Consider the following 16,645-nt stretch of genomic DNA (forward strand, 5'->3'; position numbering starts at 1 on the left):
ACACAACCCTAATCCTACACCTAATTCTAACCCTAATTCTAACCCTAATTCTAACCCTAATTCTAATTCTAACCTTAATTCTAACCCTATTTCTAACCCTTATTCTAATTCTAACCCTAATTCTAATCCTAATTCTAATTCTAACCATAATTCTAATTCTAGCCCTAATGCTAATTCTAATTCTAACCCTAATTTTAACCCTAATTCTAACCCTAATTCTAATTCTAACCCTAACTCTAACCCTAATTCTAACCCTAATTCTAATTCTAACCCTAATTCTAACCCTAATTCTAACCCTAATTCTAATTCTAACCCTAATTCTAACCCTAAGTCTAATTCTAACCCTAATTCTAACCCTAATTCTAACCCTAATTCTAATTCTAACCCTAATTCTAATTCTAACCCTAATTCTAACCCTAATTCTAATTCTAACCCTAATTCTAACCCTAATTCTAATTCTAATTCTAACCCTAATTCTAATTCTAATTCTAACCCTAATCTAACCCTACCCCTAATCCTAACCCTAATCCTAACCCTAATCCTAACCCTAAACCTTAACTCCAATCCTTACTGCAAAGAATGGAAAAAAAATATTTTTTCTATTTTATAATTTTTATCTAACTAAGGGGGTGACAAAGGGAAATTTGATTTATTATTTTTTTTCTTTTGATCACTGTGATAGGGTTTATCTCAGTGATCAAAAGGAACCAATAGGAAAAATTCCCTATTGTTGTCAGGTGCCGGCAGATCTTGGCGGGCGCACTGCGCATGCGCCAGCCTTTTTTTTTTTTACCGGAAGATGACGGAGGGTCGGGAGACGGATCAGGAGATCCGGGGGACGGTAGAGGTATCGGGAGGGCTCGGGGGGCTTAATTTCTCTCTCCTCTGACATGTATATCATGTCAGAGAAGAGAGAAATCATTGCACCTGTGGGCACACTTTTTTTTTTCACTGAATAATGGCAATCACATGATTGGGGACTGGAAAACCAACCCTGATCATGTTAGCTGAGACCCCAGAGATTTTCTGACGGTGGAGGGCACTACACTGTTATTCCTCAGAGATGTGATAGATGCTGCTACCAAACTCTGACAGCGGCGCTAACAGGGCACCGGGATGGGGGACCATCTTTCTATGAGCCCATTGGCAAGCTCGTGATGTGATTGCGGTGCGCTGATGGGTTGCTATGTCAGCCGGGGAGCTGTTGATGACCTCAGTGTTTGTCATTACTGAACTCCTGCTTTGTTTGTGGCTGGGCTTCAGCTGATTTTTTGTATATGCAGCAGTACTGCGATATTTCTGAATATAGCATAAGCGATCAGACAATCGCATGTTCAAGTCCCCTAAGGGGACTTATAAATATAGTGAAAAGTAAAAAAAATGTTTTAAAAAATATGAAAAAAATTTAAAAAAAAACCCTGAAAAGTTAAAAAGATAATAAAAAGTACACATCTGTGGTATTGCTGTGTTCAGAAAAGTCTGATCTATGAAAACATAAAAAATTAGCTTGATTTGTAAACACCATAAACAGAAAAAGAATTCAAAAAGTCCACAATTACGTTTTTTTGGTTGCTGCAAGTCCACCAAAAATGCTGTTACAAGTGATTATAATGTCATATCCATCATAAAATGGTGCCAATAAAAACGCCATCTTGCACCATAAAAAAAATAAGCCCTCATACGGCTCCATTGACCGGAAAATGAAAATGTTATGGGTCTCGGAATATGGCGACACAACCCCCAAATTTTTTTTGGGAAAATTACATTTTTTTTTTTCTCTACTAAAGTAACAACAAAAGCTGGACATATTTGGTATTGCCATAATTGTACTGATGAGGAGAATCATATTGTGAGGTAATTTTTACCACACAATGTATGTCGGAAAAACAATTGACAAAAAACAATGTCAGAATTATGGGTTTTTTTCACAATTTCCCCACACTTGGAATTTTTTCCCATCTTTCAGTACACCATGTGGTAAAGTGAATGATGTCATTCAAAAGTACAACTCGTCCTGCAAAAAAACCCTCATACATCTGTGTGGACAGAAAAATAAAAAAGTTACGGCTCTGGGAAGAAGTGGAGGAAAAAACAAAAACGCAAAAATGGAAACCGTTGGGAAGGGGTTTAAAATAATGTCCTTTTACCAATTTCATAAAAACAGTATGGATTTTTGAACACTCCTGCTGATCCAGAAAGTGCTGCATCGCTTTTTGCTCTTCTACACAGTGCAATACTCTTGGTAGTATACTTGGTATTGCAGCTTGAATAAGGCTTCAAAACAATTATTGGGATAGCGATCTCCTCGGAGCTGCAGCTACTCAATGGGGTGCCGGGAATCAGAATCCCAATGATATGAAACTGATAGGCTGTCAATCATGGCAGAAAACCTCTTTTGGCAGTGTTTGAACAAAGATTGCATATGTGTAGTTAGTATTACTTGGGTGGCTAATGCCAGTCTTACCTTTTCACTGCAGTGCAGTATTCATTTTTCAAATTAAAAACATTTTTTAAAGAAACAGCTGTTCATCAGAAGTAATTTTCTTTTGTACGTTGCTACATATGTGCTTGGATACTATAGTTGAGCACAGAATTTAATTCAGACTGTCATTCAATCTGTCATTATGCATGTTATAAATAGGCACTAAATAGGCATTAAAGTATATATACTGTATTATACACTTACCAGTACCACCAAACACGAGGATGTCAATCTGTTCCAAGAAATATACACAAAATGTATTCACTTGAGGAAAAAGGCCCAAAAGTGATATGATGGGAAAGCAACTCACGAACACTGAAAATCAAACAATAATACAAAGTTAATACCAGTGTTTCTGTCTACAATAAATCTTTTATCTACATATTTTATCTGCATCTGCACAAACAGGGCCCAGAGCATGAGTAGTCCCTGCACAGATCCCTGATCCTACCTCATGGGTAATATGGCTTGATACATTGGATCATTTAGGCAGCCTTATATATACTATGATATGGTCTTTTTAGTGGCCTGCTTGGTATAGGAGTTGTCATGCTTACCACCTAGCTGTTGATGCTTTATGACAGATTTTGTATTATATTGATATGGGAGTGGGTTGGTTTTGCACACTACATTTTATGTGCCATCCAATTATTGATTTAGTTGGGAGAACCACTCCAACAAAAATCCCCCCTCTTTTCTTTTATTTATATAGAGTTGGATATGGGTTTATATGTTATATTTCCATATTTGGATTAGGGCCACTAATTGGTAAACACAGAGTGCATTGCTATTTTGCTAAATATTATATTCTGCTGCTTTGATCAAGGATTTTTTTCACTCATGTTGTATATATGTAGTGTCTTTTTGGGTATTAGTAAATATATATGTTTTTAATGTTTTTAAAGTGAGGTCTAATAAAATTTGCATTTTTATACTATTTGTGGATTGAAGGTGTGTGCATTTGTATACGTACCATCTCTTCTTCTTTTGTGATTACTTGCAATTGGTATATTATGTCGCACCCTAATTTATTATATAGCTTGTGCATCCTTTTCCCTTATTTTTCCTAGAACATGAGAAGTCAGTTGACACAATGGTTGCCATTTGTGAATACTTTACTGGAGATTTAACCTGACTGAGGATAAAAAGTACAAAAGCTATAGCAAAGCATACTAATAGAAGTTTATGTGTAGGTACAAAACTGAGGAAAGAGGGAAAAAAATGAAAGTCAACCATAGGAATGATAGCTATCTGAGCTATCATTTGTGACCAAATATAAATTTTAAGCTATTTAAGGGGATACTGAACTAAAATTGGGACATCTTTTATGATTATATTATCACATGAAATTTTTCAAAAAATTCGAGGCCTCTGTGAATTTTACTATTGATGCCAACACGTATTTCACTAAACATCCTTCAAAAAGCACTCCATATCCCAAAAAAGTTTTAAAAGTAATGAAAATCACAAACCCACAAATGTCAACAGCTTGGACGCTTCCAGGCATGGACCCCACAAAAAATTAAATCATTTTTGTGGTATCTGTCACTAAGAAATTAGAAGTAGTTTCTGTCACTTATTAGGTGGAGCCTATGAATCAAAATAGTTTGGGCTGTGTTTAGAAAATGCAGTTGTTAATACCTACCCAGTGGTTTTAATATGCTGTGGCTAGTAACTACCAATGGGTTTACCATTGGCCCTTCATTTCACTTTACAGCAGACCTGAGCAAAGTATGGACCCCCATCACATATCTTGATTACACCAGTATCTGCATCTCAAGGGTGCACATATTTTTAAATACAAAGGTGAAAGAGGGAGATAGGTGGAAGAGGTATCAGTCTGTGTGTCTGTGACTCAGTACAGCAGGAGCAATAATGTCACTAGATCGCTCCTACAGTGCAGAGCCTCAGTATTCACAGTGCACAGATCGGAGCAGTGCTTCAGGATACAGTAACATGGCTAGGTGAGTAGTTTTAAGTACTTTTTTTATTTTTTAATCAGTATTTGGGGGTGTGAAGAATACTGAAGATATAATCCCATGTCAATCATTGTGCCCTGTTTTTTGGGAGATTATACAGAAGGGAGGGGGCTGAGGGACAGTGAGTGACAAAACCCCCCCACCAGCAGCTGTGGAGCTGCTACATGAAGGCCCCCTGTGGACCCCAGCCATGCAGCATATCCTTTGTGTCAGACAAGTATAATTCAATACCAAGTTATGGGAATACGATTCATCCCAGTGATACACCAAATAGATTTTTGGAACCACCCGAACATGAAGAATGTCACCCTAGCTTCCATCACAGTCTAGCGCGCAGGGATAGGGAGATACACGGCATGGCCTTTCGGAAACCTCTAGGGCCACTATGTTTGGTCTCCACACGTAGCAGCGGCCCGGCTGGATCCAATGACACCAAAACCGGCTCCCTACGACCATCCATTAAGGAAGTATAGCCCATTTTAGTTTTTGGAGTTTTTATCTGAGAGAGGCCAGGGGTGGAGTTTTAGGTCCAGCCAGTGGGGAAGGAGGGGGAGTGACCCAGAGGGGTTAAGAGTTCCAGCAGCCCTAACTTCATGCCTTTTTCCCTGGGAGGTCATGATGACACGTCATGTGGGAGAAGTTACCTGCAACAAAGGAGACTACAAGTCTCCCATGTGGCAGTCAATCCCCTGCAAGAAAGGCCTTCCATCTGACTGGTAACTGACCCTTAATATCTCCTTATATCTTTTGTACCACTATTATTGTGTTTGCATCTCTGACCATTATGTATGTATAACCCTTATGTATATAGTGTATTGTCTAGTGTGCCCTTAAGGCGATTAAATGTATAATTTAACCCTGGGCTGTTCTTTTATCTCGATCCACAAACCCACGCGTCCATTGTTCGGCTTAATCCTCATGCTACCGGGGCGGGTTTCTGGCCCGATATACAGTACAGAAATCTTTAAATGAGAAGGTGTGTCCAAACTTTTGGTCTGTACTGTAATTCCCATTAACGGACTGGGGACTTATATCTAATAGAAACTGGTAGCATCTCTACCAGGCTGACAAGGTTCTGCTTCACTGGAGCTAGTGAATGGGCCTCTCAGCCTGTCAGGGGTGTGAACGAGTGTGGTGCCACATCACAGAATGAGTGGGCCACCTCTTCTCACTCCCAGTGCTTTCCTGTACCCGTGTGGACAGTGGGTTTCTGTGTAGAACTGTACAAATCTGACCTTACGTGTCTCCGAGGGGGTGCGGAATGTCACATTAGTGCAAAGGGCAGATCCATATCACGTGTTCCGTCTGACGTAATTGTGACGTCAGGCTGGTGGCTAGGTGTGGATCCGTCACAAGTGGTGGAAGTGGTGGGATTCTGCGGGATCTCTGTGTGGGGGACTGTGGGGGCGTCATACTGTGTAGCTATTAATCAACAGGTGAATAACAGGTGCCGTGTGATTTACCTCAATTTTTAAGTGTTATAAAAAGGAGTAAATTCTATGGTTTTGATTAGCTGCTACAGATAGGAATACATGGCACAATAAGCCCTATCGTAACAGTTATTAGCAGTAGTAGCTAGTCAATATTCTTAATTCTTCTCAATACTAAGTGTTAACATTAATCCCTTAGTGACTGCCAGTATGCATTAAAACAGCGGTCGTTAAGGGGCTTCAAACCGGATTGTAGTTTTAAAACTAATAAGTGACTAGGGCCCCCAAGGCAAAAATCCCACAGGTGACAGCTGTATATGACAGCTGAAACCCTGCAGCATCGGCCCCAAATGGTTTTGGAACCGATGGGGGCGATTAACCCCTTAGATGCCACTGTCGCAATTGACAGCGGTATTTAAGTGGTTAAAAGGGCGTTAAAAGACCCCCTTTGAGACCATTGGCCCCACACAATCTTAATCAGGGGTGCCAATCATTGCTATGGTACCCCAAGGTCATCTGATGACCCCAAAGTGCAGTGGCCTGTTGCATCCTACTATAAGTAGGGTCTAATAGGCTGTGTCAGTGAAGCACTGACAGGTCTCATGCACTGCAATACGCAAGTGATCAAAGTGAAAAAAGTAAAGAAAGTTACATAAAATGTGTAAAAAAAGAAAACATGCAAAAAAGTGCACACAAATCACGAAAACCCATTTCACATCTTAAAAAACAGAGAGTGCATTAAATAAACAAAAAAAGTGCACATAATTGGTATCGCTGAAACGACACAAACTATGAAACTCATGTTATTTTGTATGGCGAACACTGTAAAAAAATAATAAAAACACACAAAAAATGATGCTTTTTCATCATACTGACACACATTTTTTTTATAAAAAGTGATCAAAAAGTCATAGGTAGAAAAAAATGGTATAAATTAAAACGCCAAATCGTCCTGCAAAAAGCAAGCCCTAATATGGCTCATTCGGCAAAAAAATTAAAAAAGTTAAAGCTCACAGAATACGGCGTTGCAAAAACAAATCAAGTTTTGTAAAATATTGTTTTTAGTGTGTAAAGCTAGCAAAGCATAATAAAAACAATATAAATCTGGTATTGCTGTACTCATACTAACCTGAAGAACAAATTGATCTTATCACTGTTACCGCACGGTGAACCACTCAAGAAAAATATATAAAAACAATAACTGAATTGCTGTTTTTTGTTCATTCTGTGTCTAATCTGAAAAAAGTGATCAAAAAATTTTATATATCCCAAAATGGTACCTAAAAAATCTCCAACTCGTCATGCTAAAAAAAAGCCCTCATGCAGCCTTGTTTGCCAAAAAATAAAAGTTACAGTTCTCAGAATATAGAGACAATTTTTTTTATATAAAAAAGCATTTTTATTGTGTGATAGTAGCAAAGTTTAAATAAATATAATTTTGGTATAGCTTTAGGCAGTATATAAGAAAGCTCCATTCATCTATACATGGTCACCATGTAAAGGTCTTGTCATGCAACAGAGTAGCTTTAGCTTACATAAACCATTATGGAGGAACTCGGCCAAGATCCCTAATGACACTGTCTAATCAGTTCAGATGGCGAAGTCTCACCTTTTATCTTTAACAGCACCTCCTATAAAGGGGAAGAAAATTTCAAGTGGACCTTTTGGGCCATAGACATATGGAACAGTGTCCAACCTGCATTGAATAAGCATGGAATTTGAAAGTGAGCTTTGGATCTAGGCCCATTTTTAGTCCAAAGATGGCACCCTGGGAATTGAATCCAGTGCTTACGGCTCTAACAAGCCTTCGCTTGAACCCATGGATTCAAGGTCTTCACATTAAAGACTATTATCGCGGTGGCAGTGACTTCAGCATGGTAAGTTAGTGACATTCAAGCTTTCTCGGTTAATCCTCTTTTTATACAGATCCTAGAATATAGGCCAGTTACGGAACTACTCTATCTTCCCAAGATAGCTTCCAATTCCATAGAAGTCAGGAAATTGTGCACCCTACTTTCTGTGCTAATCCGGGGAATGGAAGGCAGAACAGTAAGAAAGTGGATGTCCCCATCAAGCAATATGTAAGGTTGCGATTCAGTCTTCACTTTGCACCTCGTATAGACACTATAGGCTTGATCTGGGATCTTCTGCTGTCCTTTCCTTTAGGAAAATGGTTCTACAGGCTGTGGTCCCACCCTAATTTTAAAGTTTCTCTGTAAATCTTTCATTGTGGTGCTGTCATGGGTGATAGGAAAACACTAAATTACTTACCGGTAATGTGATTTTCCTGAGCCCATGAAAGCACCCTTATATTCTCTCCCATCTCTGGCAGAGGGTGATCACTTCATTTCCTTCATGGTGTTTGATTCACGTGGTGTGTAGAAGGAAGAATCATGGGGTATATAACTATCAAGTAGTGTCCTCTCATGCTCTGTAAACAACTGAGGCCCTTTTATTCTGTAGGTTTCCTGTCCTTGAAGGGCGGATCCCCTCTCTCATTGTGGTGCTGTCATGGGCTCAGGAAAATCACATTACCAGTAAGTAATTTAGTGTTTCCCCTATGTCATGACTCTCCTACCGCCCAAACTGATTGAAGGGAACCACAAATGGGCAAGTCTGCAAAGCGGACTGTACTGTGCTGTCAGGGCAGGAAGAGGAGGAGGGTGACTTTCAGGCCGAGAATGGGAGAACAGAGAGGATGATGATCAGGTTGTAAAAACCACTTGGTGTGAACCCAGAAGCATGCAGCTGAGTAGCTCAGCAGAGGAAATGAAGGAGGAGGAAGATGAGGAGGTTACATTGTGGCCTACTATACAGACATGGAGTAATGCAACCATGCCAAGCACTGCATCCTGACTGTGGAAGTGGCCAGCAGCGGTCGTGGGTCTGAAGCTCTCAAGGGCGGCAAGGGTTGCCAAGCCTGGGCCTTTTTTGAGACTGCAAAGGATGAGCCAACTCACATTTTCTGCTAACTTTGCAAAAAATGACTCAGTAGAGGGAAAAATTGTAATAATTTGACTATTACATGCATGAACGGTCACATGTGCGATCAACATGCGTTAGTTTGGAAATCTCTCTGAGATAAAATGAAGACCAGCGGATCTCACCAACCATCGGCTGCCCCATCAACTGCATCTGCTGCACACAGGTCTCTGGCTGCAGAACCTCCACTTGTTTACCCATTTCAGTCAGGCTGAGTGAGTGAGAGCCCGCCAGCTGTAACGGAAGTGGACATGCATGCTGTTTTTGCTTCATTGACCACACTACATCTTTCTCAATCCACCGTAACATCTCTGCCTGCATCTCACTCAGGGTCCAGCAGTTTGTCGTCTTCACCATACTCCACCCTCTCTCAGCCCAGTAGCAAGCCCTTGGTCCCGCAGTTGTGGTCATGTAAAAGACTGTTTTATCCGACACATACCAAAGCTAAGAGTTTGAACTCCTCCATCTCCAATCTGTTGGCCATGGAAATGCTGCCTTTCCGCCTGTTGGATACAGACTGTTTCCGAAAGCTGATGGCCGTTGCAGTCCCCCAGTACCCTTTGCCAAGTCGCCATTACTTCTCTATGAAAGCTGTGCCTGCGCTACACCAGCATGTCGCAGACAACATCACCCGTTCCTTGACTAAATCTATGTCTGTCAGGGCACATTTCACCACAGACACCTGGAAGAGTAAGCATGGCACTGGGTGACTCTGATGGCTTTGGGGGCAGGCGGGAAAGGGGTTGCTCCACAAGTCTTGGAATCCCCAAGCCTTGTGGGACAAACCTCTGTATCTAACACTTACTCCACTGCTTCTGCCTCCTCCACCTTCTCTAGGGTCTCCACTTGTACCGTCAACCTGTGCCTCAATGAGACACGCGTTCCAACAGTGCAGAGCGAATCCCCATCACCTCCATACTGTGCAGCCAGGGCTCACCACAATCAGGCAGTGTTAAAATTAATATGTCTTGGAGATCGCAGTCACACAGGTCAAGAGTTGTGGACAGCTATCCAGGCTGAGTATGAGCAATGGCTGTCTCCACTGAACCTGGAGCCAGGGAAGGCCGTGTGCGATAACGGTGCGAACATGGTGGAGGGCCCTATGCTGGGACAACCTCACACATGTGACTTGAATGGCTCACGTCCTCAACCTGGTGGTACAGCAATTTGTCTGCCAATAGCCCAGCCTGGATGCGCTGCTGCAGAAAGTACGGTAGCTGTGTGCTCACTTTTGCCATTGGCACCCCGCAGGTCATTGACTTGCATCGATACAGAGGTCTTTGTCCACACCGGTTAACTGGTTGATATGCGATGTGCCAATATGGTGGAATTCCTCTCTGCACATGTTGCAGCGACTGGCAGCAGCAACAAAATCTGACGCAGTATCTCATGTCATATAGCCTTGGCCAACACAGGAGGGACGTGGTGCAAATCACGTTTGGGGAGTAGGCACAGATGAAGGACCTCTGCACCCTTCTGCAAACTTTTGAAATGGCTACTAGGATGGTTAGCACTGATGACGCCATCATCAGCATCATTATTCCGGTCATCTACATGCTGGAGCACACTTTGAATAGGAGGAGGTGGTGGTCCCAGAGTAAGAGGAGGAAGCAGAGGAGGATGCGGAAGGGAAAACAACAGTGTCTCTAAGTTTCACACAGTCATCACACAGGCGGGTGCCAAGGCAGCATGTATTACAGTGATCGAGTGGGGCTTGTGTTATCAGAAAAAACTGTTAGTGAAGGTGCAGGACCAGAAGAACAAATGGAGGAGGATGAAGAGTAACAGGTGATGGGCGAGCAACAGTCAGGAGATGAAGAGGATAATGATCGCCTCTCTGTTGTCCGTGGTTGGCGGGAATGGGACGGAATAAACAAGCATCAGTGTTACCCAGCTACCAACACACCATGGGCTTGGACCTCATGGAAGAGTCCGACACATGAGTGCTTTCTTGCTGCACTATCTGCACCATGATCCCCATATTGTTAGGATTCAAAATAGTGCTGACTACTGGATTGCTACTCTGTTAGATCCACGGTACAAGAGTAAATCTTGCCAGGTGCTTCCTGCCCTGGAAAGGGACGGGCGCATTCTGAAGTATGGAAGCACGCTTTTAGACAACCTAAAGAGAGGTTTTCTCCTACACAGCAGAGAGGCACACAGTGTGAATCGCAGCTCTAGACTTCCAACCCCAGGAACGTCAATTCGTCAATACAAAAACATTAGCAGCAGCAGTGTAAGTGTCAGAAGTAATTTCTGTGAGTCGTTTCACACATTTTTTAGACCAGCTTGTGCACCAGCACAACAGAGTACAAGTCTGAGACGTGGTGAACGACTGGAAAGGATGGTGCAGGAGTATCTCAAGCTCAATATCAATACCATCAGGCAGGGTTTGGACCCTTTTACATTTTGGTCTTCAAAATGGAAGAGTGGCTTGAGCTCGCCTGTCACGCCTTGGAGTTTTTATCATGCCCTGTAGCGAGAGTTCTCTCAGAACATGTCTTCAGCACTGCTGGTGGTATCCTGACGGATAAGCACATCTGGCTGTCCCCTTAAAGTGTAGACCACCTAACTTTCATGAAGATGAACAAGTCATGGATCTCCAAGGACTTTTGCATCCCAATCGCAGACTGTGCAGACTAGGCGATGGTGTAGTTTTTAGTGTGCTGCATTGATCTCACGTTATTGCAGTCTGTGATATCTTTGTCGTGGCTTTTGTGCCGGCTATTGTTGATGTTAACAATAATTTTTGGAAACGTGGAGACTCCAGATTGTGTCTCCATCTGCTGGGTTGGCTGTAGTGGAAGGGGTGTCAGTGCCCCCTTATAATAATTCTACTCTGGTGAAATTGATGCCACTTTGTTTTTGTCCGCCCCTATTTTTTGGAAATGTGGAGACTCCTGATTGGGTCTCCATCTGCTGGGTTGTCTGTAGTGGATGGGGTGTTAGTGCCGCATTATACTAGTTCTACTCTGGTGAAATTGATGCCACTTTGCTGGTGTCTGCCTCTAATTTTTTTAAATGGGGAGACTCGTGGTTGCTTCTCCTTCATGTGTGTTGCCTATAGCAGTAGGGCTCCCAGACCGTCAGGCCTGCACTTACTTTCAGTCAACTACCTGCGTTACTATCCTTACATTTTAGTACTAATAGTACTCTATGAAACTGATGTTTGTGCCACCTGAGTGTGGCTGAGCAGAAAAGCAGCTTGAGCTGTTGCATGTGGTATCAGGGCTTCCAGCACAACAGGCCTACTCTGGTTCCTCACCCAACTGGTTTTAATTTAAACTTAAATTCAAAGCTGTAAATCCTGGCCCAGACCCTGATACCTCATGCATGGCGTATGGCTGACTGCTGCTGTGCCATTATAAAATGTGTACTGTGGTTCAATTGATGATACTTCTCCTGGTGTCTGCCTCTAATTTGAGCTGTTTTGGCAGCTTTTGAGCCCCTTTGAAGGTGTTGTGTATGCGTTTGGTTTAACCTCCCATTGAATCCAATGGGATTTGGATATGTTCGACAAATTGTTCGACAAATTGTTCGGCGAACAACGGAAAGTTTACCGATCTGAAACGAATCGAACTTTTAAAGGTTTGCTCATCTCTAGTCATGACGCACTGTTATGGGCGGTGAGTGGGGTCTGCTGCTGACAATGTTATAGCGGTAATGTCCCTAAATTCTGTACTGTACTTATACTCCCGATCCTGGTATATATATGCCCCTATCCTGGTATATATGCCCCCTATCCTGGTATAAATGATCCCTATCCTGGTATATATGGCCCCCATCCTTATATGCATGGCCTCCATCCCATCCCCATCCTGGTATACATGGCTTCCATACCATCCCCATCCTGATATAACGCGCCTCCATCCCATCCCCATCCAGGTTTACATGGCCTCCATCCCTTCCCTATCCTGGCATATATGGCCTCCATCCCTTCATCTTCCTGGTATACTTGGCCTCCATACCATCCCCATCCTGGTATACATGGTCTCCATCTCATCCCCATCCTGGTATAAATGGCATCCATCCCACCCCCATCCTGGTATACATGGCCTCCATCCCATCCCCATCCAGGTATACATGCCCCCCCCATCCTGGTATACATGGCCCCCCCATCCGGGTATATATGGCCTCCATCATGCCGCACACATAAAAAAATAAAAAATACCTTCCATCCGCTCCCTCGCAGAGCTGCGTCCTGTTCTGATGCCAGCAGATGATTTCAGCGTGTAAGCAGCACATGAGGTCACTGTCAAGCGCCCCCACATGTCGAGGTCAACTGGCAGAATATTCACTGTTCCCCACGCCCGGGACTATGGGATTAGAGAGCAGTGAATAGTCATTCTTTTAATTAGCGAGAACATTGTTAGCCGCAGCTGCTGGCTCCTGCAGCGGCTGGGCGATCACGTGTGCCCGCTGTTAAAGAGAATGAATATTCAGTGCTCTCCATTCCCATAGTACCGCCCACCTCTTGGCGCCAGCTTCAGGTGGGCGGCACTATAGGCGTGGGGAACAGTGAATATTCATTCTCTTTAACAGTGGGCACAGTGTTAGCTTCAGCAGCTGGCTCCTGCCTCTGTGACCATTCCTCCAATGCTGTCGTCCCACCCCCCCCCACAGCCACAGCTGAACTGTAATGGTATATCCGGACTATAAGACTCACCCCCCACTTTCGAAAAAGTGCGTCTTATAGTCCGAAAAATACGGCTGTTGATGCAAATGAGTCAGTAGAGTGTTCAAATCATCAACTATTAGAGTATAAATCAAATTTTATTGGACAAACGTCCCAAAGTTAACAGTATTTTTTTCCAAAACTAGTAAACCCTAAAATGCACTGTTCCAAATTATTATGCACAACAGTTTCCGAACCTTTTATCGGTTGTAAAGAACTTAAAATGGTCATTTGTTGAATTTGCAACATTAAGAGGTCACATTTACTGAAATCAAAAGCTTTTTGAATCAAAAACATCTTAGCAGGCCAAGTTACATGTTAACATAGGACCTCTTCTTTGATATCACCTATACAATTCTTGCATCCATTGAACTTGTGAGTTTTTGGATAGTTTCTGCTTTAATTTTTTTGCAGCATGATACAATAGTGTGTATACAATAGAGCTGCTGTTTTGATGTGAACTGCCACCTACCCTCATAGATCAGGAAGGATGGTGGAATCACAATGAGTTTATCTCCTCTTAAGCTCATATCAGGTCTCAGAGGTATTCTTTGCATCATGAGATGGTGTATTGTCAAGCATGAAGATGATTTGGCTACAGATGGCACAATTCTTCTTTTTGTACCATGGAAGAAAGAGGTCAATCAGACACTCTGTACTTTGCTGAGGTCAGTTTCACACCTTCAGGGACCCGAAAGGGGTCTTCCAGCACTCTCCCCATGATTCCAGCCCAAAACATGACTCTGCCACTTCTTTCTTGATGTCACAGGCTAGTTGGGACAGGGTGACTATTCATCAACCATCCTCTACTCCATCCATCTGGACCATCCAGGATTGCATGGCACTTATCATTAAACAACCTGTTTCGCTGCTCTCTTAATCTGATGAATTTGTCTGGCAGAAACCTTCCTCATTATACCTTTATCTGCACTAACCCATCTGTGTTCTGTATCAGCCACAAATCTCTTCACATTACGATGATCACATTCACGTTTTCATTAAATATCTAATGTTTTCATACCTTGTCCAAAGCATTGCACTATTTGACGCTTTTCAGGAGCAAAACGATTTTATTTTTCATATTGCTTGAAACCTGTGGCCTGCTAAATAATGTGCAATGTCCTTCTTAAGTAGTTTTCTTTTAACCCCTTTACCCCAAAGGTGGTTTTCACGTTAATAATCAGGCCAATTTTTACAATTCTGACCACTGTCACTTTATGAGGTAATAACAACAGATCCCACTGATTCTGAGACTGTTTTTTTGTGACATATTGAACATCATGATAGTGGTAAAATTTCTTCGATATGACTTGCATGAAAAAATCTGAAATTTGGCAAAAGTTTTGAAAATTTTGCAATTTTTAAACTTTGAATTTTTCTTGACCTTAAATCAGAGAGATATGTCACACAAAATAGTTAATAAACAACATTTCCCACATGTCTACTTTACATCACCACAATTTTGGTACCAATATTTTTTTTTGTTGGGATGTTATAAGGGTTAAAAGTTGACCAGCAATTTCTCATTTTTCCAACAAAATTTTATGGACCACATTACATTTGAAGTGACTTTGAGGGGCCTTTATGACAGAAAATACCCAAAAGTGACACCATTCTAAAAACTGCACCCCTTAAAACCACATTCGAGAAGTTTATTAACCCTTCAGGTGCTTCACAGGAATTTTTGGAATGTGAAAGAAAACAATGAACATTTAACATTTTTTCACAAAAATTTTACTTTAGACCCACATTTTTTTATTTTTGCAAGGGCAACAGGAAAAAATGCATCCCAAAATTTGTTGTGCAATTTCTCCTGAGCATGCCAATAAGGAGCGCCGTTTGACATTTTGAAAGTAAAATTTGCTTGAATAATTAGCGGATGCCAGGTCGCGTTTGGGGAGCCCCCTGATGTGCCTAAACAGTGAAAAAAACACAAGTGACACCATTTTGGAAACTAGAACCCCTCAAGGAACATATCTAGATGTGTGGTGAGCACCTTGAACCCCCAGATGCTTCACAGAACTTTATAACATTGAGCCATAAAAAAATGTTTACACATTTTTCCCACAAAAATGTTTTTCAGCCCCCAATTTTGCATTTTCATAAGTGTAACATGAGAAATTGCACCATACCATTTATGGTGCAATTTCTCCTGAGTAAGCCGATGCTCCATATGTGGGGGAAAACCACCGTTTGGGTGCACGGCAGGTTTCGGAAGGGAAGGAGCGCCATTTGACTTTTTGAATGTAAAATTAGGTGGAATAATTAGCGGACGCCATGTCGCGTTTCGGGAGCCCCTGATGTGCCAAAACAGTGTAAACGCCTACAAGTGACACTATTTTGGAAACTATACCCCTCAAGGGGTATAGTTAACATTTTGAACCTAGAGGTAGGACACAGAGTTTGATAACATTAGGTCATCATATTGAATAAGTTGTCATTAGTCTTGAGCGCAAGTGCTCGCTATTTGAGTTTGTATTGGGTACTCGGGTATACACCAAGTATCGCGGGTGCTCGAGTGACATGCTCACGGTTGTTAAACATCAAAAAAAAAAACATGCGGGGATTGCCTGCCATGCACTGGCAATCCCCGCATGTTTTTTTTTGGCTGTATAACAGCCTCGAAACATATGGGGCAGAGACTCGAACATGTCACTCGAGCACCCGCGATACTCAGTGCATACCTGAGCACACGATGCAAACTCAAGTAGCGACCACTTGCGCTCAACACTAGTTGCCATATCATCATCATTTTTTTTTTCTTTACTTTATTTATTAGTTTTTTCTTCTCATCGCAGGGAGCTGGCATTTTCATTTTTCTTGTGTGTAAGTGTCTGAGCACAACACTTACACACTGCAAAGACAACACCACATCTCCTACATTGTGGCTGCCTCCAGCTGTGAACTGGGCATGCCCCGTTGACTGTCCAGGTAACTGCTGTGGGGGAGCCAGATGCCATTGTGATGTAGCTCACAACCGGAGGTACCAAGATGTGAGGAGTGGAGATCCAGTATGCGGTGAACGGTGATCAGCAGCCTGATATTGTATAAGGGTATGTGCACATGATCCATAGAGGCAGCGCTTTGAACGCAGCAT

General features: G+C 42.2%; 1 protein-coding gene across 1 annotated transcript in view; it reads right to left on the reverse strand.

Moving 5' to 3' along the window:
• Positions 1-16,645, reverse strand: part of LOC141257813 (pecanex-like protein 2) — a 1,433,759-nt gene that overhangs the window by 927,358 nt on the left and 489,756 nt on the right. The window contains exon 13 of the mRNA XM_073672817.1: positions 2,687-2,797. Coding sequence (XP_073528918.1) covers positions 2,687-2,797 — 111 coding nt within the window. The remainder of the gene's footprint in view (positions 1-2,686; positions 2,798-16,645) is intronic.

This window comes from Phyllobates terribilis, unplaced genomic scaffold (genome assembly GCF_046119375.1).
Source record: "Phyllobates terribilis strain yellow unplaced genomic scaffold, ASM4611937v1 Scaffold_3__8_contigs__length_932513732, whole genome shotgun sequence".
NCBI classification, from domain to species: Eukaryota; Metazoa; Chordata; class Amphibia; order Anura; family Dendrobatidae; genus Phyllobates; species Phyllobates terribilis.